The sequence below is a fragment of the Pristiophorus japonicus genome, chromosome 11 (genome assembly GCF_044704955.1).
Source record: "Pristiophorus japonicus isolate sPriJap1 chromosome 11, sPriJap1.hap1, whole genome shotgun sequence".
Lineage (NCBI taxonomy): Eukaryota > Metazoa > Chordata > Chondrichthyes > Pristiophoridae > Pristiophorus > Pristiophorus japonicus.
In genome coordinates, this window is record NC_091987.1 from 109,979,902 (window position 1) to 110,002,421 (window position 22,520).

General features: G+C 43.7%; 1 protein-coding gene across 1 annotated transcript in view; it reads right to left on the reverse strand.

Moving 5' to 3' along the window:
- Positions 1-22,520, reverse strand: part of cnksr2a (connector enhancer of kinase suppressor of Ras 2a) — a 799,210-nt gene that overhangs the window by 542,484 nt on the left and 234,206 nt on the right. The window contains exon 4 of the mRNA XM_070893873.1: positions 20,608-20,695. Within this exon, the coding sequence (XP_070749974.1) occupies positions 20,608-20,695 (88 nt within the window). The remainder of the gene's footprint in view (positions 1-20,607; positions 20,696-22,520) is intronic.

A 22,520-nucleotide genomic window follows, 5' to 3' on the forward strand; every position in this document is an offset into this window, starting at 1 on the left:
TGGTGGCCATTCTCGTGGGTCGTCGATTCCCGTTTCTCGTCACCAATGTAAAGTCCTTACTCAATGGCACAAAACCCACACGAGGCACATTCTATGGACAAGGTCACTCTCTGACCTGAACCTTTATTCACAGGACCAAGAAGTGATGACCCTGTGTGGGACCTCCCTTTATATACCTGGATGACCAGGTAAGGAGTGTCTCCCACAAGTTCACCCCCTTTGGTCAAGGTGTGCAATGCTTAAGTATATACAGTATTGCAGTGGTGTTAAGTAGAGGTTACATACATGACAGGCGCCATTGATTGAACCACGGCACTTTGTGGGCACCACATCACAATTCTGAGGTATTCTGTAACCATAAAGGCTACCACTCACTGAATGTGCAGTTGGTGTGCGACCACACATGCTGAACCCTCATTGTCACTGTCCGCTATCCTGGCAGCAGCTACAATGCATTCATCCTGCGCCAGACCGGTGTGCCAGCTCTGTCCCAGCCACCACATGAATCTCGCGGCTGGCTGCTTGGAGACGAGGGCTGTCTGCTCTCCACCTGGCTCATGACTCCCCTCCACAACCCCAACACTCCGGCCCAGCATTCATATAACGAGAGCCATGCCGCCACCAGGAACATCATCGAGCAGACCATCGGAGTGCTCAAGCAACGGTTCCGCTGCCTTGACCGCTCGGGACGCGTCCTCCAGTACGCGGCTGAGTGGGTGTCCCTTTTCGTCGTCGACTGCTGCATGCTGCACAAATTGGCCATTACGAGGGTGCAGCCATTGGCATCAGCCATAGTCCCACCACTTCAGGAGGAGGAGGATGATGAGGAGGATGAAAAGGAAGACGAGGAGGAAGAGAAGGACAAGCAGCAACAGCAGCAACAGAGGCGCAGCCACTCAATCGCCATTCTGCAAGGGCAGTCTGCGACCGCCTCATCAGGCTTCGGTTCCAGTGAATTCCAGACCACTTCCCGGTTGCTCAACACGTCCCCATCAGCACATCAATTTCCCTTTCCATACCACAGCCCCAAAATTGAAATGAGAGACACCACCAAATATGCAACATTCCAATAAAAATTGATCTCATACCATTTAACACTACCATAAACAACAATTATATTTAAGAATCACCCTTGTGCAATACCTTATATCACCTCTTAATACTCGGTTTACCCATTCTTGAACTCCTTTGCGGTGTGTCCTGTGTTACTGCAGCAAGGCTGGTAGAAGGCTGCTGAGTACCAGGGCCAGAGACGACAGATGACTTTGCAGGATGTCCTGGACCAGCTCTGGACCTGGAAGGCCCGGCTGTAGACTGCACCACCTCAGGCTGGGCAGCGGCAGTGTGGGCTGGCTGGATGACGGGCAGTGACAAATGCAATGGCGAACTGGCAGTGGTGGGGTCAGGAATGCTGTCATCCTGCGAGAGGACAGCAGGTTCCTGCTCCACTGACCCACTTCCACTCACCACAGGGTAGCACCTCAGCATCCCCACCAATCTGCTGGAGCACAGATTGGTGGCCTGCTATGAAACTGTGAGATCCTGGTGGACTGTGGTGGACCCAGCGGCGATGGCAGCAGTCAGAGCTCGCGTGGCATGAGAGCAGTCTGAGATTCGATGCTGCCAACCATTGACTGCATGGCAGCACTAAGACCACAAGAGGGGATAAAGAGATCGTTGTTGCCCCTAGCTGGGTCAACGTCGCCAATGGCCATGGCACCTGCCACGTGCGGGCCAATGAGCCACATCACTCGCTCCTCCAGGTCGGACAGCTCCTGCAGCCAAGGTTCACCCCCGCCAGTCCTCTGTTGCTCCCTCCAATTATGTGCCATTGTGGCCTGCAAAAGAAAGGAATTTGTGTGAGTAAGAATCCAGCTATATATGTGGGCAATATGCCTGCCTTTGTTGAATAGCAGTAAATGTAGGTAAGGCATGCGATTAGGATGTGTGTTTGAGTAGGTGCATGTGTGTGGTGGGTGAGTGGTGGTTTGCTCAGTGTGCACAGACAGAGGTTCAGAGGCTGGTATGTAACAGTTGTGGAAGCATGTACTCACCTTGACCACCCGACTGAGATCATTGAACTTCTTTCGGCACTGTGTGAGTGTTCGTTCCACTACAGTGCCGGCCGACACCTCCTGTGCCACTTCTCTCCAAATGGCCCTGAAGACCTGTGGCTATGGCCTCCTTCCAGTTGCCAGGAAGAGCGCATCCCTCATTCTCTCAACTGCCCCCACAAATGCCTCCAATACCACGTCATTAAATCGCCGTGCCCTCTCCCTTCCAGCTGGATTTGCAGTAGCCATCCCAGAAACTTCTCGCACTTGCTCTCAGCTGTCCCTCAAATGCAGCACTGGTGAAAATGAGCAGTTGCAGCCTGATACAACCTCCCCTTTAAGGGCTGGAATGACCCAGTGTGAAGGATTGAAGGATGATTGCTGAATACAAGTCACCTCAAATTGGGTAGTGCTCTGCTGTTAGCATCCTACTGAGATCATTCGCGCCTCATTTACCGCCCCCTTCCTTCCTGGGGTACTAAAGACCAATTTAGAAGTTAGGATTCGTTTTGCACCTGGCGCTAACTTTTCAAAATGAATTTCTCCCCCTTAAACTATGAGGGGCCCTAAGTACTTGCGTCAGTCAGCAACAATCATTTCAACATCCTGCAGAGTAGGGCATCTGATAATGGATGTTAATTTATATGATTTCCCAGTTTTTAAAATTTCTTATATTATATATATAATATATATATAAAAACACATATATATATGGGATGTTCCCAGTTTTCCCGGCATGCTGTGGAGTTTTAATTTTGCAGCATGCGTGCGACCATCAGGCTGGCTCTCGGTCGTGTGCGGATAACAGAGAATGAGACCGCAGCAACAGGTAAACGCTGGGCCCAGTATGGTGGCAGGGGAAGGGGTTCCAAGCCTGGGGATCTGATCCCCCAGAGGGGAGGTCCAATCCCTGCCCCTAGGGTGGGGAGTTGCAATCCCTGGGGAGGCCGATTCCCCACCCCAGGGGTATTGGGGGGTGGGGAGTTCCAGTCCTGGGGGTGGGGTTCGATCCCTAACCTTGGTGAGGGCCAAGCTGAGGTTGGGGGGGGCGTCAGGAAGAAGCATTCCTGCACCTCCCAGCCCACGAGTATTGCTCCCCGAGGATGAGGCCGCCTGGTTACCGCCCCCAGGAATCCCGAGCCCCGGGATCCCCAGCCACCTGCAGTACAGGTTAAAGTAGAAGCTTTAGGCCTTATTATAGTATTTAAATTGACAACGTGCCTCTTGCCAGCGGGTTCGCAGACCCCCTCCCCCCCCAACCACCCAACTGAGTGAAAGGTGAAAGTGTGCGGGTTGGAAACGGGTTGGGGTTCACATTTTTTCAACTTTAGCTTCCCTCCACATCTGTTCGTAAAAAAAAACAGCTGAAAGGGCAGCTATCACCTGATTAGTTTTATATTATTTACAGAAGCCTGGAATCATGAATGTTTGATTAATTATGTTACAGAAATAAGAGCACTGTGGCTTGAAATGCTACAACACAAATGGTAGCACATACATAATTTTCACGAAGGCAGTTGCCAATCTCAGCTGTGCTGTCAGGGGCCAAAGAGTGATGTGGCTGGAGGAAGAATAATCCAGATATCCTAAACAGTCTTTATGGTAGAAGACAATAAAAATATCCCAACAGTGGATAGTCAAGGTGCTATAGCTGGGGGGGGAGGGGAAAGGAGGAACTTAACACAATCACTAAGGAGGTGGTACTCAGTAAGATAATGGGACTAAAGGCAGATAAATCCCCTGGACCTGATGGCTTGCATCCTAGGGTCTCAAGAGAAGTAGTGGCAGGGATAGTGGATACATTGGTTGTAATTTGCCAAAATTCCCTGGATTCTGGGGAGGTCCCAGCAGATTGGAAAACTGCAAATGTAATGCCCCTATTTAAAAAGGGAGGCAGACAGAAAACAGGAAACAATAGACCAGTTAGCCTAACATCTGTGGTTGGGAAAGTGTTAGAGTCCGTTATTAAAGATGCTGTAGCAGGACATTTGGAAAAACATAATTCAGTCAGGCAGAGTCAGCATGGATTTATGAAGGGGAAGTCATGTTTGACAAATTTGCTGGAATTCTTTGAGGATATAATGAACAGGGTGGATAAAGGGGAACCAGTGGATGTGGTGTATTTGGACTTCCAGAAGACATCTGACAAAGTGCCACATAAAAGGTTACTGCACAAGAAAGAAGTTCATGAGGTTGGGGGTAATATATTAGCATGGATAGAGGATTAGCTAACTAACAGAAAACAGAGTCAGGATAAATGGTTCATTCTCGGGTTGGCAATCAGTAACGAGTGGGGTGCCACAGGGATCAGTGCTAGGACCCCAACTATTTACAATCTATATTAACGACTTGGATGAAGGGACAGAGTGTAACGTAGCCAAGTTTGCTGACGATACAAAGGTGGAAGCATGTGTGAGGAGGACACAAAAAACCTGCAAAAGGACATAGACATGGAGTATAATGTTGGAAGTGTGAGGTTATGCACTTAGGCAGAAAAAAAATCGAACAGCAAGTTATTATTTAAATGGAGAAAAATTGCAAAGTGCTGCAGAACAGTGGGATCTGGGGATCCTGGCACATGAAACACAAAAGGTTAGTATGCAGGTACAGCGAGTGATCAGGAAGGCCAATGGAATCTTGGCCTTTATTGCAAAGGGGATGGAGTATTAAAGCAGGGAAGTCTTGCTACAGTTATATAAGGTATTAGTGAGACCACACCTGGAATACTGTGTACAGTTTTGGTTTCCATATTTAAGAAAGGATATACTTGCTTTGGAGGCAGTTCAAAGAAGGTTCACTAGGTTCATTCTGGAGATGAGGGGGTTGACTTATGAGGAAAGGTTGAGTAGGTTGGGCCTCTATTCATTGGAATTCAAAAGAATGAGAGGTGATCTTATCGAAACGTACAAGATTATGAGGGGGATTGACAAGGTGGATGCAGAGAGGAAGTTTCCACTGATAGGGGAGACTAGAACTAGGGGGCATAATCCCCCTAGAATAAGGGCTGCCCCTTTAAAACTGAGATGTGGAAGAATTTCTTCTCTCAGAGGGTTGTAAATATTTGGAATTTGCTGCCTCAGAGAGCTGTGGAAGCTGGGTCATTGAATAAATTTAAGATAGAGATAGACAGTTTCTTAACCAATAAGGGAATAAGGGGTAATGGGGAGCGGGCAGGGAAGTGGACCCGAGTTCACGATCGGATCAGCCATGATCGTATTAAATGGCGGAGCAAGCTCGAGGGGCTGTATGGCCTACTCCTGCTCCTATTTCTTATGTTCTTATCTGGCTGTGCTGTTTCAACACCAAGTTTTAGAAAGTATGTAAGAGAGCTATGATCAGATTTACCCACTGGTTTTGGTTTCTCTTCCTTCAGTCCTTCCTTTCCTTTTCAGGGGAGATGGAAAGTGAACTTATACTGAAAAAATTCAATCAAAGGCTTTCAGACCTACCTCATAAAAGTCAGCTATATTGTGTTGTAATCAACGTGAGGCAGTTGGCTAGGTTATGTTTGCCCATGAAATAAACATTGAGAAATTTTGCTTACAATATTTTTGTAAGCAAAAGAAGTCACACATCATCAAAATATAGTATTATTCAGCAACTTATTGAGAAGTTATTACCGTAGACTGGAATGGTGTCTCGTTGAGGGGGAGAAAAAGAAAATTATGCAAGACCGACAAAATTGCATAAACAGTACACAGCGCTAAAAGTAAAGATAATTGCGTTTTAAATGTTGTTCGAGCCATTTTTAAAAGCTTACGGCAACACAACATTGTCTAGAGCATCTTAAAGGTCAAGCACAGATTGCTTTGCATCTCGTAAATAAATGTGAAGTCTTTATATATGCAGCAGTATATTCTTCAAATTCTCTTTCACTGTCACTTCCACCCATACCTAAAGCAATTACTTTTGAGCAAAGCGGACAGCTCAATGCAAATAGTATTTTATAGCGGCACAAAATGCAGAAAATTAATCATTCAGTAAGACAGGAAAAAAATCATTAACTAACTTTTCATTAAGTTCATTTCTAAGTTTATGACCTATCTTACATGCATCTTAAAATACGGTCCAACACTTCATTTATTGTGTGCTGTCAACAGAAAAAATTGTGGAAATTCTTCATTTACATTGGACTCATCTCAACTAAATTCTTATTGTAGTTTCTATGCTTGCTTTTCAAGACACGCTGTCGGCAGAATGAGGTAATAAAGTATAAATTACATTTTTGCACAATCAAAACAGATTGAAAACAATTCTACGGTCTTGAAACAAATAAATTTTGACAACACATCCCCAAGCTAGTAACCAGATGGAGTACTAAATATCCCTCTTTTGTGTTTTCAGAGAAAATGGTGCATCTGCTAATTGATGGATCAAATCCTGATGAGCCAATGGTTAGAAAAAAGAAAAAAAAGACTTGCATTTCATGAGCTCAGGACATCCCAAAGCGCTTTACAGCCAATGAAGTACTTTTGAAGTGTAATCACTGTTGTAATGTAGGAAACGTGGCAGCCGATTGCGCACAGCAAGTTCCCACAAACAGCAACATGATAATGACCAGATCATCTGTTTTTGTTATGTTGACTGAGGAATAAATATTGGCCATGACACCAGGGATAGCTCCCCTGCTCTTCAATATACTGCCATGGTATCTTTATGTCCAATTGAGAGAGCATTCGGTCCTTGGTTTAATAACATATCTGAAAGACGGCACCTCTGACAGTGCAGCATTCTACCTGCACTGCACTGAAGTGTCAGCCTAGATTTGTGCTCAAGTTTCTGGAGTGGGACTTGAACCCACAATCTTCTGACTCAGAGATGAGAGTGCTACCCACTGGGCAGAGTTAAGGTTCTGAAGAACATGAAGAATGAAAGGCAGTAATCCAATCAAGATCAAAAGATTTAAACTCATCATAGATTCATAGAATAATACTGCACAGAAGGAGGCCATTCAGTCCATTGTGCATGTGCCGGCTCTTTGGTAGAGCTATCCAATTAATCCCACTCTCCTGCTCTTTCCCTGTCGCCCTGTAAATTGTTTCCCTTCAAGTAATTATCCAATTCTCTTTTAAGTGTTACTACTGAATCTGCTTCCACCACCCTTTCAAGCATTGCATTCCAGATCACAGCAACTCGCTGCCTAAAAAATGTTTTGTCATGTCGTTTCTGGTTCTTTTGTCGATTACCTTAAATCTGTGCCCTCTGGTTACTGACCTTTCTGCCACTGGAAACAGTTTCTCTTTATTTACTCTATCAAAACCCTTCATGATTTTGAACACCTCTATTAAATCTCCTCCGAACCTTCTCTACTCTAAGAAGAACAGCTCCAGCATCTTAAGTCTCGCCACATAACTTAAGTTCCTCATCCCTGGCACCATTGCAGTAAATCGTTTCTGAAGCCTCTCTCAGGCCTCGACAACCTTCCTGAAGTGTGGTGCCCAGAATTGAACACACTATTCTTTACTGAGGCCTAAACGGTGTTTTATAAATGTTTAGTATAACTTCCTTGCTTTTTGACTCTATTTCTTTCTTAATAAAGCTAAGGGTCCCACATGCTTTTTTAACAGGATTCTCAACTTATCCTGCCATTTTCAAAAATTTGTCAACATATACCCCAGGTCTCTGTGTTCCTGCTCCCCTTTTAAATCTGTACCATTTAGTTCATAATGCCTCTCCTTTGGATCTGGTAATGTATAATGAGATAGGATTCATTAACGATCTCATAATAAAGGATCCTCGAGGGAAGAGGATTCAGTTTGACGTTGAGAAACTTGGATCTCAAAATACTGTCCAGAACTTAAATAAAGGCACTTACAAAAATATGGAGACAGAGTTGGCTAAAGTGGACTGGGAAATAGATTGAAGGGTAAGATGGTAGATAAGCTGTGGCAGACATTTAAGGAGATATTTCATAACTCTCAGAAAAGTTATATTCCAGTGAGAAAGAAAGTCTCGAAGAGAAACACTCTAAAAGACCCTATTTTAAAAAAAGGAGGGAGCCAGAAAACAGGAAACTATAGACCAGTTAGCCTAACATCTGTCATTGGGAAATGCTGGAGTCCATTATTAAGGAAGCAGTAGCAGGTCATTTGAAAAAACATAATACAGTCAAGCAGAGTCAGCATGGTTTTTTAAGAAAGGGAAATCATGTTTGACAAATTTGCTGGAGTTTTTTGAGGATGTAACGAGTAGGGTGGATAAAGGGGAACCAGTGGATGTGGTGTATTTGGATTTCCAGAAGGCATTCAATAAGGTACCACTTAAAAGGTTACTGCACAAGATAAGAGCTCACAGGATTGGGGGCAATATATTAGCATGGATAGAGGATTGGCTAACTAACAGAAAACAGAGAGCCGGGATAAATTGTCATTTTCCGGTTGGCAAACAGTAACTAGTGGGGTGCCACAGGAATCGGTGCTGGGGCCTCAACTATTTACAATCGATATTAATGACTTGGATAAAGGGACTAAGTGTAATGTAGCCAAGTTTGCTGAAGAATAGGGTCGCCCATTTAGAACTGAGATGAGGAAGAATTTCTTCTCTCACAGAGTCGTAAATCTGTGGAATTCTTTGTCCTAAAGAGCTGTGGAGGCTGGGTCATTGAATATATTTAAGATGGAGATCAACCAATTTTTGAATGACACGGGAGTGAAGGGTTATGGGGAAAGGGCAGGGAAATGGAACAGAGCCCAAGATCAGATCTGCCATGATCTTATTAAATGGCGGAGCAGGCTCATGTGGCCAATGGCCTACACCTGCTCCTTTTTCTTATGTTCCTATGTAGAAGGATGAACTATCCATGGCTAACTAAGGAAGTTAACAGAGTTAACGTTTCGGGTCCACAGATGCTACCTGACCCGCTGAGATTTCTAGCATTCTCTGTTTTTATTTCAGATTCCAGCATCTGCAGTATTTTGCTTTTGAGTTTATGATCATTACCTGAATCTCACATTTATATTGCAGCATTTAACTCAATTCCTGATATCTGTTATTTCACGCAAGATGCTTTTTAAAAAAAAAAGTTATTGGGCTGAAAATTCCGGCCTCGCCGAGTCCATACGAAGTGCACACAGACCCGGTGAGGCCTCACAAAAGCTGTTTTTTGGGGTGCAATGCGCATGCGCCAAAAACCGGCTTTTCCAATCTGTCAAGATTTCTCTTGACGGTTGCTCTGCATCCCTGGGAGAAGGACATCTGTGCAGGAGAGATTGGCCAATAGCCCAACTCATGCCCAGCGAATCTCCTTCAAAGTTTTACGCCTGGTAAAAGCAGGCACACAGGTTACTTTTACCAGCGTAACACATAGAAAAATTCAATTGAAACACTCATTTTTATATTAAAAGCCCTGTCCATTAAGGTAAGTTTATTTTTAACACTAATAAAACACATTAAAAAAAAATTCCCCAAAATATTTTTTCCCCCCCTAAAACATTGAATTTGATCATTTTAAATATGCGAGGTGTTTTATTTATTTATTATGCTGTGTATGGTTGTTTTAAGGGGTTTTCTCATTGATAGTAATGGGAACTTGAACAAACGGAGTTCCCATTTTTATCAATGAGAATACTACATAGTGATTGGTGGCCCAGGCCCACGTGACTCCAGCTTGTACGTACGTACTTCGAAGTCATCTCCCCGCACGCTGCGCAGCGCATCTAGGCCTCCGACCAGAATCCTACGTTCCTCTGGGACCACCAGATACTTTCATAGATTTTTTCCGGGTGGGAGGCGTTCATATGAAGGAAGCCTCCAACTGCAATTTTTCCCCCAAGTACTTTACCATTTTTCTAATTGCAGAATCACTTGCATATTCTCAGGAACATTCCAGAAGGTGCTGTGCCAAATTACATTTGCAGATAAGCATTCTGCATCTCTGATGATGTCAATAGAGTGTTGTAGAAAAGGCTTGCAATACATTACAGAGATATTCAATACGCAGCATTACTCAAGGGGAATTGCAGTGCACAGGTGGCACAGTGCAATAATGTATGGACATACATTACCACACACAAGTAGGGCACTGCTTTATCCACCTGTCAAGTTAGCAACCTCGGCTGAGTCATAACATAGTTAAGGAGGAGGGAGAGAAAATCATTCTTGTACACAGATGCCTAGGAACAGCTTTGTCAGATTCCTTGGTTGGGAAATGTAGTGCAACAAGTTATTCCATTTGATAGAAAAATCATAAATGCTGTATTTTTGCTGCCTAATATGATATTTATCTTTTGACTGTGGAAGAACAAATATATCACAAACATCAAATTATGAATGAATTGTGGCGCAAAATCAGATTAAATGGTTAAATATCATCTCCCATGGCCTGGCGGGAACAGTGTGTGGGAAGGGTTAAAATCGGACGAGTTCACTTACAAGCCCGAGGCTACCTGGTGATTTCCACCTGGCCCATTTTCCCTTCGCTGATTTTTGAAGTCAGACAAAGCTCCCAATGCAGGCGGGCAGGGGCCTAATTTAAAACTAAAAGTTGCGGCCCGAATGACAATATTGGTGCAGTGTTGTGATTTTAACAGGAAGCCCATGCGGTGTCAAACCCGCCAAGGAAACCTGGCGGAATGCAACACAGGGACCAGATGAGGTCATGGTAAGTAATATGTTCGGAAGGATTCCTCGGGGGCTCAGAGGAGCAGGAGTGCCCCAGTCCCCTGCTCCAGTCCTCTCTACACCGCACATTTTTGAAAGACCCCTCCCAAGCACTGACCTTATGCAGGGGATTGTACCTTCACTGGCTGACGCACGATCGCTGGCTTCAACATCATTCCTGCCAATTTCGGGTGGAGTGACCAATTTTAAATATTAAATGAGGCCAGGCCTCACTTTGTTCAGTGCTCCCGAGGACATCTCCCGCTTCGGGACATCCCTCAAACCAATTCCGCCATCTCGTTAAATTCTCCCCCCAGTAAGTGGAGTTCTGGTATAAGAAATTAAATGGGCAGCATTATAAGAATAGAAAGCGCATTAAGCCTCCCCCAGATTTATGCAAGGTGGCTTTCAGCTTTCTCCATAAGCATTGGTCTATAACAATGGAAATCCTACTAATGAGGACTTACATTATAAATGTAGGCAACAGTTCTCTCCAAAAAAAACATACATTTAGTAGTTTATCACTTTTTTTTTCAAAGAACTGATTTATAATTCTAGCTTCATGACTCATAGGGGATATAAATATTTCAAGACCGCAAGTTATCAATTCACACTGGTAAGAGGTACACATTTCCAGCATTAGGTTGAGTAACACTGACAAATACAGTACGAGTTAGAAGCACATCCCCATTGCCAGCAAAGGTGCAATATTAAAAAGGAAAATATGTTTGTTACATTTGGCACTCTTGATATGTTAGACAGAAGTCAGTATCAGCTACATTCCGAATTATTAAGACATAACAATTTTACAGTTAAGAATGTGTGGTCATTGTGTGGACTGACGGGGTACTGGAAAACAGTCTCATCCCTGCAGTGCAATAAATTATGCCAATCAGAAAGTTTTCCGATATCACGGAGTGGTACTTGAACCATAATCGCTGGACAGTGCTACAACATGAGGCTGTTCTAAACCCAGAGATTTGATTGAATTGGGATTTTTGTTTAATCTGTAATGGACAGCATACTGGTACTAGTCTGGTGAATACGGCAGATGAGCTGAGGGCACAGATAGACATGTGGAAGTATGATTATTGAAACATGGCAGAAAGGGCAGGAATGGCAGCTCAACATATCTGGTTACAGGGTTTTCAGATGAGGGGAATTAAAAAAAAAAGAGGGGTGTCCCAATATTGGTTAAAGAACCAATTACAGCTAAGAGGAGGGATGATATGTTAGAGGGATCATCAAACGAGGCCATATAGGTCGAACTGAAAAATAAAAAAGGGCCAATTACACTGCTGGGAGAGAACGACAGACCCCCAAATAATCAAAGAGAGATAGAAGAGCAGATGTGCAGAAAATTTTCTGAGAAGTGCTAAAACAATACAGCAGTAATAGTAGGGGATTTCAACTACCTTAATATTAACTGGGATAGAATCAGTGCAAAAGGTATAGAGGGCGCAGAATTATTAAAATGCATTCAGAAGAACGTTTTTTAGTCAGTATGTAGCAAGCCCAATAAGAGAGAGGGCAGTTAGAACATAAGAACATAAGAAATAGGAACAGGAGTAGGCCCCTCAAGCCTGCTCCGCCATTCAATAAGATCATGGCTGATCTGATCATGGACTCAGGTCCACTTCCCTGCCCGCTCCCCATAACTCCTTATCGAGTAAGAGACCGACTATTTCTGTCTTAAATATATTCAATGTCCCAGCTTCCACAGCTCTCAGGCAGCAAATTCCACAGATTCACAACCCTCAGAGAAGAAATTTCTCCTCATTTCTGTTTTAAATGGGCGGTCCCTTATTCTAAGATTGTGCCCTCTAGTTTGAGTCTGCCCCATCAGTGGAAACATCCTCTCTGCATCCACCCTGTCAAGCCCCCTCATTATCTTATACGTCTCGATAAGATCATCTCTCATTCTTCTTAATTCCAATGAGTAGAGGCCCAACCTACTCAACCTTTCCTCATAAGTCAACCCCCTCATCCCCAGAAACAACCTAGTGAACCTTCTCTGAACTGCCTCCAAAGCAAGTATATCCTTTCTTAAATATGGAAACCAAAACTACACGCAGTGTTCCAGGTGTGGCCTCAGCAATACCTTATATAGCTGTAGTAAGACTTCCCTGCTTTTATACTCTATCCCCTTTGCAATAAAGGCCAAGATACCATTGGCCTTCCTGATCACTTGCTGTACCTGCATACTATCCTTTTGTGTTTCATGCACAAGTACCCCCAGGTCCCGCTGTACTGCAGCACTTTGCAATCTTTCTCCATTTAAATAATAACTTGCTCTTTGATTTTTTTCTGCCAAAGTGCATGACCTCACACTTTCCAACATTATACTCCATCTGCCAAATTTTTGCCCACTCACTGAACCGGTCTATGTCCTTTTGCAGATTTTGTGTCCCCTCCTCACTCATTGCCTTTCCTCCCATTTTTGTATCATTAGCAAACTTGGCTACGTTAGACTCAGTCCCTTCTTCCAAGTCATTAATATATATTGTAAATAGTTGGGGTCCCAGCACTGATCCCTGTGGCACCCCACTAGTTACTGGTTGCCAACTTCTGGGATTAGCTTTAGGGAATGAAGCTGGGTAGGTGGAAAGGGCATTAGTGGAAGAGCATTTTAGTATGAGATCATAATTCAATTAGATTTAGGGTAGTTATGGAAAAGGACAAAGCTAGATCAGAAGTAAAAGTTCATGATTGGGGATAGGCCAATTTTACTAAACTAAGATTTGATTTAGCAGAAGTGGACTCGAAACAGCTAATTGAAGGTAAATCAGTGTCAGAACAGTGGGATGCATTCAAGGAGATAGTGAGGGTTCACAGCAAATAAAATCCCACAAGAAAAAGGGTGGGAATCCCAAATCTAGAGGCCCCTGGATGTCAAGTGGCATACAGGATAGGATAAGGCAAAAAAGGAAAGCTTTTGTCAGATACCGAGAGCTAAATACTGCAGAAAGTGTAGGGGTGAAATTAAAAGGGAAATTAGGAAAGCAATGAGTACTCCATAGAGTTATTGTCACATTACAGGAAATATGTGACTGCACGAGAGAGGGTACAGAGGAGATTTACGAGGATGTTGCCAGGACTGGAGAATTTTAACTATGAGGAAAGAGTGAATAGGCTGGGGTTGTTTTCTTTGGAACTGAGGAGGCTGAGGGATGACTTGATGGAGGTGTATAAAATTATGAGGGGCCTAGATAGAGTGGATAAGAAGGCCCTATTTCTCATAGCTTAGAGGTCAATAATCAGGGGGCATAGATTTAAAGTAATTGGGAGAAGGATTAGAGTGGAGTGGAGGAGAACCTTTTTCCACCCAGAGGGCAGTGAGAGTCTGGAGCTCACTGCCTGAAAGAGTGGTAGAAGCAGAAACGCTCATTGCATTTAAAAAGTACTTGGATATACACTTGAAGTGCCATAATCTACAAAGCTACGGACCAAGAGCTGGAAAGTGGGATTAAGCTGGACAACTCTTTTTCAGCTGGCACAACCACGATAGCCGCAATTTCGCCAACACTGGCGAGACGGGTGCAGTCGGCATTGGTGGCTCGTGGGGAATGTGTTCCCGGCTCCACCCTGCCCTCTCAACACAATTTTACAATGATTGGCCTTGTTAAGCCTGCCCTGCGAAGTTTCCGGCCAATCAAAAGGAAGCGGATCTGATGCTGTCATCTGATGACGCCTCATTAGCCGGTTTCCTTAAAGAGACAAGGGGCCAATTTCTTGTGACAGTTCTTCTGCCAGTGTTCTACAGTATTGAGGTGCTGCAAACACTGACAAGAACTGCACAAAGGTGCAACGCTGCATCCAGGCTCTCTCCAGATGCTTATGGAGGGAGTCACGGCACGCAGAGAGGTTCTCTTCCCTTCCAATGGGTGGAAGAGACCTGCCCAGAGCACCAAAGCAGCCTGGTTGCACATTGCACAGGAAGGCACAAGCAGGGATGTCGTCAGAAGGACCTGGCTGCAGTGGCGTAAACCTTTCAATGATCTCAGTTGATCACAAAACGTTACTGCAAAGCCACGCTCAACTTCATTCTGCTGTGCCACTCATCACATCCCCATCACTCTGCCTTCCTTGGACATCTTACTCACACCAACTGAACTTGCATCTCTACCCATTCCTGTCTGTCTCTATCTACATTATCACATCCCCATCTCACTAGCCACCCCTCGCACTCACCCTCATCCTTGTCCAATCAAACCAACTAACAACACACCAGAGTCTTTTAGCCAATGTTCATGTACTGTTCTGCTAATGTGTTGTCAAACATTGACATTTTTATTTTGAACATATTGGGGCCAAAATTTAGTCCTGCCGGAAAGCTGGCGCTCCTATCTTTTTTTTTAAAAAAAAGAGTTTTTACCGCCGTCTCAGAAGAGGTCCCTTCTTTCACGAAAATCACCTCTTTGTCTTTTTTTTTGAATCGGCCAGGAAGTCGGTCATAAAGGGGGCGGATGTGCAGCGGTAAGTGCTGATAAGGGGCGGAAGTGGAGACAGGACGGATTATCTGCCTCTGTTACTCAGCAGCGAAGTGGTGATGACGTCATTGCGCGTCTCCTTCACTACGTATCTCGCCTCCGTTAAAGGGGAGAGAATCGGCCATCAGTCGCGATCAGACACTGGACCACCAAGAAGGGTTTCAGTCGGGCCCATGGCCTGGCATCCAAGAGGGGGTGCCAAGCTGCCTGTTGGCGGCCCGGTGGAACCCAGGGGCACAATGATCCGGCCGACATGGAAGTCGGCCGGCAACAACAATAAAATGGCAGCTGCGGTGTTGGACCCTCGCCTTTAATGCCCGCCGCAAGCCAGGGAAGAGAGAGAACATACAAGGTGCATCGACAGAAAAAGCTGTCGGCGGCACTGCTCGGCGGCAATAAGATTTTGCTCGCTAAATTTCGTGGGAGGTGGGGGGACCTGGTGGTGCGCGCACTGCTGACGCACGTACGGTCATTCAGAGGCGGCGGGGTGGAAGTGGGGACCGCCAGAAAAATCCGATTCGAATTTAGCTTGCGGCGGCCATTCTAACAGAATTCGGCGGCTGCTCAACTCCACCGCGTGGCCGCTGCAAACGGGCCTTATTTGGGAGCTGAATTTCTGCCCCTTTGTGCTCTTGGACAGATTTGTGTGCACCTTTGGAAGTGGCTTAATGAGTTGTAGTGAATGGGAAGACATATGTGTACCCTGCACAATCGTGATGTGTCAAAGGAATGGGTAGGGCATTGCAGGGATGCTTTATAGTGCTGGTGTCGGGTGGTGCCAACCTGGCGCATCATGTGTCAGCCAGGGTACACAGCATCAAGTGAAGTAAATGTGGCCATCCTTGGTCTCCCAGGCAGCAATGTGGTCAGGTGCTGATGTCGTGTCCTGTGCAGCATCAGGTAGTTGCGAAGAAAGTTGACGTTGTTGGTGATGCTGGTGTGTTTAGTGATGTTGGTGTTGAGGCTGATTGTGGTGGGATTCTGAGGACCAAGGTGAGATTTTTTCAAGTTCACCGATGCTGCTGGAATAGATGGCAGCTGAGGTTCAGATGACAGAAACGATCTGTCAATGGTGAGAGAGGTTGCTCCAATGAGGTGGCAGTGAATAGAGAGTTCACTGCAAACACTTCCAAACTGCATACAGCTCAAAAGCTTCTTCCAAATGTTGAAGGCTTCAGCTTCTGACATTGGAAAGTGAACAGCTGTGAAATGGTAGCTTTTATGCCACTTCTGCAGCTGTCAACTAACCAAAGCAATGGAGAGTCACTGAGAACCCGACACACTTACCTGACATGTTCCCCGAGGGACATGAACCTCATTAAAAAAAAACTTTGGTAAAATTTTAAGTGTCTGCTTTTAATCCTTTTAAATAGCATTTTACTACCTTAATTAACTGGCCCGCTGCTCACTGTCAGGTCTGCAATCCGCAGGTAGACGCGACAGTTGAGAAACTGACACGAAGTCGAGTTCAGAGCGAGATCCCGCCCCTGCTGCCATTTTGACAGCAGGCCCGCCTCCAAACCCGCACTCACAGGGCTGGGAAGATTCCGGCCGATGGGTCGAATGGCCTCTTTCTATGCTGTAAATTTCTATGATTCTAAGAAACAAAAAGCATATGCTCAAAATGTATTATTGAAGAGCAACAGTCAAATCAAGTCTGTTGCCAAATTATACCAGAAGGTGCCCTTCACGAATCCAAGATCAGCCCCAGCATGAAACCTACTCTATGGGTTGGTATGATGTACACATGCAGATTTATAACATCATATTAAAATCAGGGTGAACAGTGGAAGAGAGCAGACAAACATCTCAAGTCAGTAACTGTTGTGTGCTAGGACACTGGGACATGCTGGGGGATAGGGGAATTCAACTTGTACCGAGTTTCAGCATAAGTGGGCGGATCTATCCAAATGTGCAGCAAAGATGTCAGCCTGAGCCCTCATCAAAATTGGGCCTGGGCATCATTTGCATTGAGCCAGTGAGCCGATTGAGTGTCCAGATGTAGCTCACATCAGGGCCTGACTAAATTCCGTCCGGCTCAGACACGGAGCAGGCCGACGGGTACATCCCGAGGCGGGGCTGGTGGGGTAGGCAAAGTGGAGGGGGGGACAAACCAGACCGGAAGCAGTCTGTAGTATTCCTGTGGAATCCTTCTCCTCCTGGCTACACAGAAAGTAAACTATTAAAATGTTTTCTTACCTCTTTTAGAGTGCTCACCAGGAGTCCCTTTAAGAACCGTTGGTTAGGCCGCTCAAGACCCAGAACAGCTGAACGGAGAAAACACAGTGCAGGTTCTCTCAATTTCCTGACTAATTTCGATCGGGATCCAACAGCCAGTTTGGACCCTCATTTTGTTATGCAGAGTGCCTGACGACTGTCAGACTGGCGCTCTGCACACCCAGAAGTCGCTGGCTGCCAAATGTGTAAAATTGGGCGCGGGAGATTGCGACCCGAAACTCCCCCCGACCCTGCCACACATTATTTTAACACTCAAATATGATCCTGAATTTCTCCTCCCTTCCACCTGGAGACTCTGAATCCTGGAGCAGAACTAGTACAACTAAATAATCTTGTTCAAAGCAAGGTTATATAAACTTGGTAAGTGGCTCAGGTACAGAAAACCATCCAGACCGCATGCAAGCTGGGAGCCAATTTTTCAAAATGCATCAAGCGGTTTGAGTGTTTCTCCAAGTGGCTGCTGGTTTGCATTGTTGCAGAGATATATGTTTGACGATCCAGTTATAGACTAAAACCCTATTTTGATAAGGAAGCAATTATGTCACTGGATCTGAAGCCTGTTTCTAATCAAGATTCCCACTGCTGCACTCACATGGAGATGCCTTATGTCAAGAAATCTTTTGTACAGTTATGCAAGTCTCACATTAAGAACTAGTGAAATTCACACCCAAGCCACAGTTGGTAAGCTTGAGTGACAGAAAACCTTCGAGCTCAAACCTACAACCATCTGGCAGGGAGGTAGGCATTTTATCACCTGCTTTAACAAGCTACTCACAAGTTGGAAATATTGCAGCGATGAATAAATGCAACCCCTATCTTTAGCTTTTGTGCTTGATTGTAAAAAGTAGGTGTTATATTTTTGTTTATTCATGAGTGCCTAGATGCAGCACTCCTAATTTTTATATTTACTCCCTACAGTAATAAAGTACTCAAACATGTATTCTTTTAGCCCCTATTCCTCTGCAAGCCTTTTCAGTCACTGTTCATAAATGAGAACAAAGATTTTAAAATTCATGATCATTTTGGCGCTGAAGAAGAACTCAACCTTATTTGAATTAGAAAGGCAAGCTGGAGTCACATGGAAGAAGCGACTGACGTTTCTGTAGATAAATTAAAAAGCGTTTATTGTTGGACTTGGGGGAAAAAAAACTGCAACTGTGCTTGAAATCAAATTGTAAAACTTAAAATAAAACTACAAATGATTTAAATCTGAAATAAAAACAAAAAATGTTGGGAATGTGCGACAGGTCTGAATGTCTCCGGGAAACCAAACCTTGCGATCGCCTGCAACTTACAAGGTAATTAAAAAAATTATCTTACCCTGAATATGGAGTCAGCGGTGCTCCTTCTGACCTCACATTTAACCCCCCCGTCTCCTCACCACCAATTGGAGCTTGCGAATTTCGGACGCCCATCCCTGGCCTGACCCAATTTGATCCCTGGACCTGACCCGGATCTCCGACCCACTTAACTGAGGGTCGCTGCGACACTAGCAACGGCTGATAATGCACAACTATTTACTGGGGGGGGGGGGGGGGGGGCAGTGGGCTCAGATGCTGCATCGGCTCCAATAAAATGAGGCCCGAGATCTGGGGAGTCTCAGGCCTCAACACTCATGGACAGGGAATGGACCCTGCATCCCCACGCACCCAAAAGTGGGCAAGGCTAAGTTTCAGCGCCTACATATCTGATACAAGAAAGATACCTGCAAATTTAATTTAAAATCTGGCATTACTTTTCTCTTGTCCTCTTCCTCCATCCTAGTTTAGTCAATTACCTGGTTGAGAGGGCAGATAGGTGACCTGCTACCAGTTATTTTTCAGTGTTGTTCTATAGCCAGTCACTGGTCAAGTCTCCTTCCATCCTACTGGTAAAGTAGCTTACCAAAGTTGACCACTTCCCTGGAGATTTAGCGGAGACTGTGAGCTCATAATGCAAGGAAATTGCAGGTGTAACCTCTCTGTTATTCAACAGTAAAATATTTTTGCGTTATTTAAGGCATCCACTTTTCTGATGAAGAAAGGCCATTTAAGATCAAATTACAGGTTTTGAATAATAAAAATAGCAATGAGATTCAACTCAGTTATCCATAAATCACCAATCTAGTTTCACTTATACTGCTTTGAAGTAGGCTTCAAAGTGGAAGTTTCAACTTACCAGGAGTTACCATTAACTATTATTTGAAGATAGTTTGCAGCCAATTCTCACATGATTATCATTTCAAGTCACAGGACACTACGAGTTGAAATATTGAAGCAGCAAAATACTGCTATTGCACAATGTTTTTGCAGAAATTCAACATTACTTTTTCATCAGTAATTGTAAGTTGAGATTTCTGCACATCAGCAAGCATCTTGAACTCTACAAAAGTGAAGCACAAATGTAAAATGCAGAGACAACTACCATCACACTGTCCTTCAGCATTTATTTGCAGCAACGAATGCTTTAATCAATAAATATTGCAAACAGAACCAACTTTCTTCACTGTAATTGCTGCAGTCATTGCAACTTTTAACTGCAAAAACTGTCCATGAGTTTTATCTGAATGAAATAGATACACACAAGAGAAGTCATGTTTGGGGTATATACTTCTCGTGACAATGGTTTCAAATGGAAACAGGATAAGAAACAGGATATTAAAGACAAATTCCAGCACAATTTCAGTCATGAAACAGGTGAAAAAACAGATTCAATTTCTGATGACAATAATTGCTGAATAAATACCTGTCTCCTTTAAACAATAGAAACATGAAAGTGGTTCCCTTTTCATTTATTTTCAAACTTTGAACTACATCGGATTACATAGGATATACGACACAGAAACAGGCTATTCCATGTTGGCATTTATGCCCTATTCGAGAAGAACTGTTTAATTTAACTTGTAGAGTTCAGCATGTCGACTTAAATGCAGAAAACCTATCTAAGTACTGTTGTTCAGTGGGCTCATTAAACAAATATTCTGGCCACCATGCTCAAATTGCACATCCTGCCGACTGGTCAGTGTGGCTGTACACAGGGTGCTCAAACGATTCACATTCAATTTGAGTAGCTCCAAACCAGAACCTAAATACGCATGGGCCCACAATTCAGCAGAAATTGGTCATTTCAATCAGACAAATCAAGGATGGCTAGAACACAGAAATGAAAAAAATCATACTCATCCCATAAGGCCCATTGAAGGATTAGTGAATGAACACAACTTCTCAACAGAAAAATATTGCCCTTACTTGTTGTACAATGGTGGTCAGTTCCAGGCAGAGCTGAATGACATTGTTTCTAGTAACAGAATAGTCCGTCACAGCAGCAAACGGAGATCTAGTGGAAAAGAAAATTATTAATATAATCAACCTCCATTGTAATTAGTAGTAATGAAAAACAAAAACACATACCCTGTATACATAATTCTACTAAGACTTTGCTGCCGTCAAGCAGTATAAAAGGCATCATAAACGTAAATGATCCAACATGTTGGTAATAAAAATAGGTTATTAGTACAATAGTTTCCTACAAAGTGACAACCTAAATAATTACAATTTCAACATGAATCAGAACTCACCAGAAAAAAAGATTTTGCAATCAAATATTCTACGAACACACCAGACATACAAAGAATCAATTTACAGGGTACAATTTTTAAAATAGATTTTCAGTTTTTAAAATGAAAAAATAAACTCCAGCTGATTTTTTCTGGATAAGGAGAGGAGGGGAAATGGACTTATCATATTCCAACTGCTGATCAAGAAAAGATTCTCCGTTACAAAAAAATGTTTTCTAATTTTATTCAAAATATACTGAAAGTACCAAAGCTGTGCAACCTGAATATATACAGAAATTTAAACCAAAATCCCCAAATGGCAGATTGGAGCTTGACTCCAGTGTGCTGTAACTCTGAAGTACATCAACTTGGTGGCATATGACACAGCAAAATGAGAGTTAAAAACAAGACTTCTATTTATGTAGCACTTTGTCACCTTAGCAACATCTCAATGTGCTTCAATTGCCATTAGAGACTGCTGTGATGTAGGCAAATGTGGCAGCCATTTGCCACACAGCAATATTCCACAAGCAGCAGTAAGTTGAATTGCTATTTGTTGTTTAGGTGGTGGTTGATAAACGATTGTGCCCAGGACACCAAGAAAATACCATCTGCTTCATGTGATTTTTGACACCCATTTGAATCACTGAAACAGGCAAGTGAGGCTTTAGCTGAACATCTCATCTGAATGATAACACAACTGATAATGTCATACTCATACTGCAATGAAATGACAGCCTAGATTATATACACAAGGATGTAGCTAACATGTAACCAGCACATGAAGATGGGAAGACCAAGGAAAACAGGACACACTGCGGACAGACTAGCAATCCAGTCAGGGAATGTGGCAGCTGTCATCACAAAAACAACAGAAAACAAAAACAATGATGATTATATTTTCCAAGGCATTGCTCTCTGGCAATCTAGACCTACAGTGCAGATTAATATTTATCTCAGTTCCACAGCAGCCCAATAGCTCATTGGCTTGGATTCTGCTGTAATGCAGGGTTAATCTGACAGCAACCTCCAGCATCCGCACATGGGCAGTTAAACACGGAAATGCAAAGTTGCTGTCAGAGATACCCTGCTCCTCCACAGGATGTCCAGTTGCAATCCTCACCGATAGACTCGTCATTGAAATGACTGCAATGGCGTGATCTTAGGGTAATTATCCAATAGCCTTGCACTAAAAACAGCTGAAAAAGTTAGAACTAGTGCATTCAGGAGTGAGCTTTTAACGGTGTAATATGTGATAATAGTTGCTAAACCTCTCTGCCCTGAAAAAATAATTTGACAAGAGTAGAGTCGCATTCCCTCAGAAGAAAATTAATGCTGCAGATTTTTAAAATATATATATTTTTTTATTTTTCTCTTTTATATCTCTCTCCCTTAATCCCATCTGTATGTTCCCATCTTTATTTCACTTACCGTACAATGATTTAAATGTAATTTATATTTCCTGGTTTGCTGTCTGCGAGTCTCAATCTGATTGGTTGAAGCGCCTCACTGCTGCTTGGCCTGCTCAAAAACACCACAAATCCCCTGGAGAGGGCACCCTACTGGATCAGACACGGGATCAGTCGAAATCTCTGCTCAAAAGCC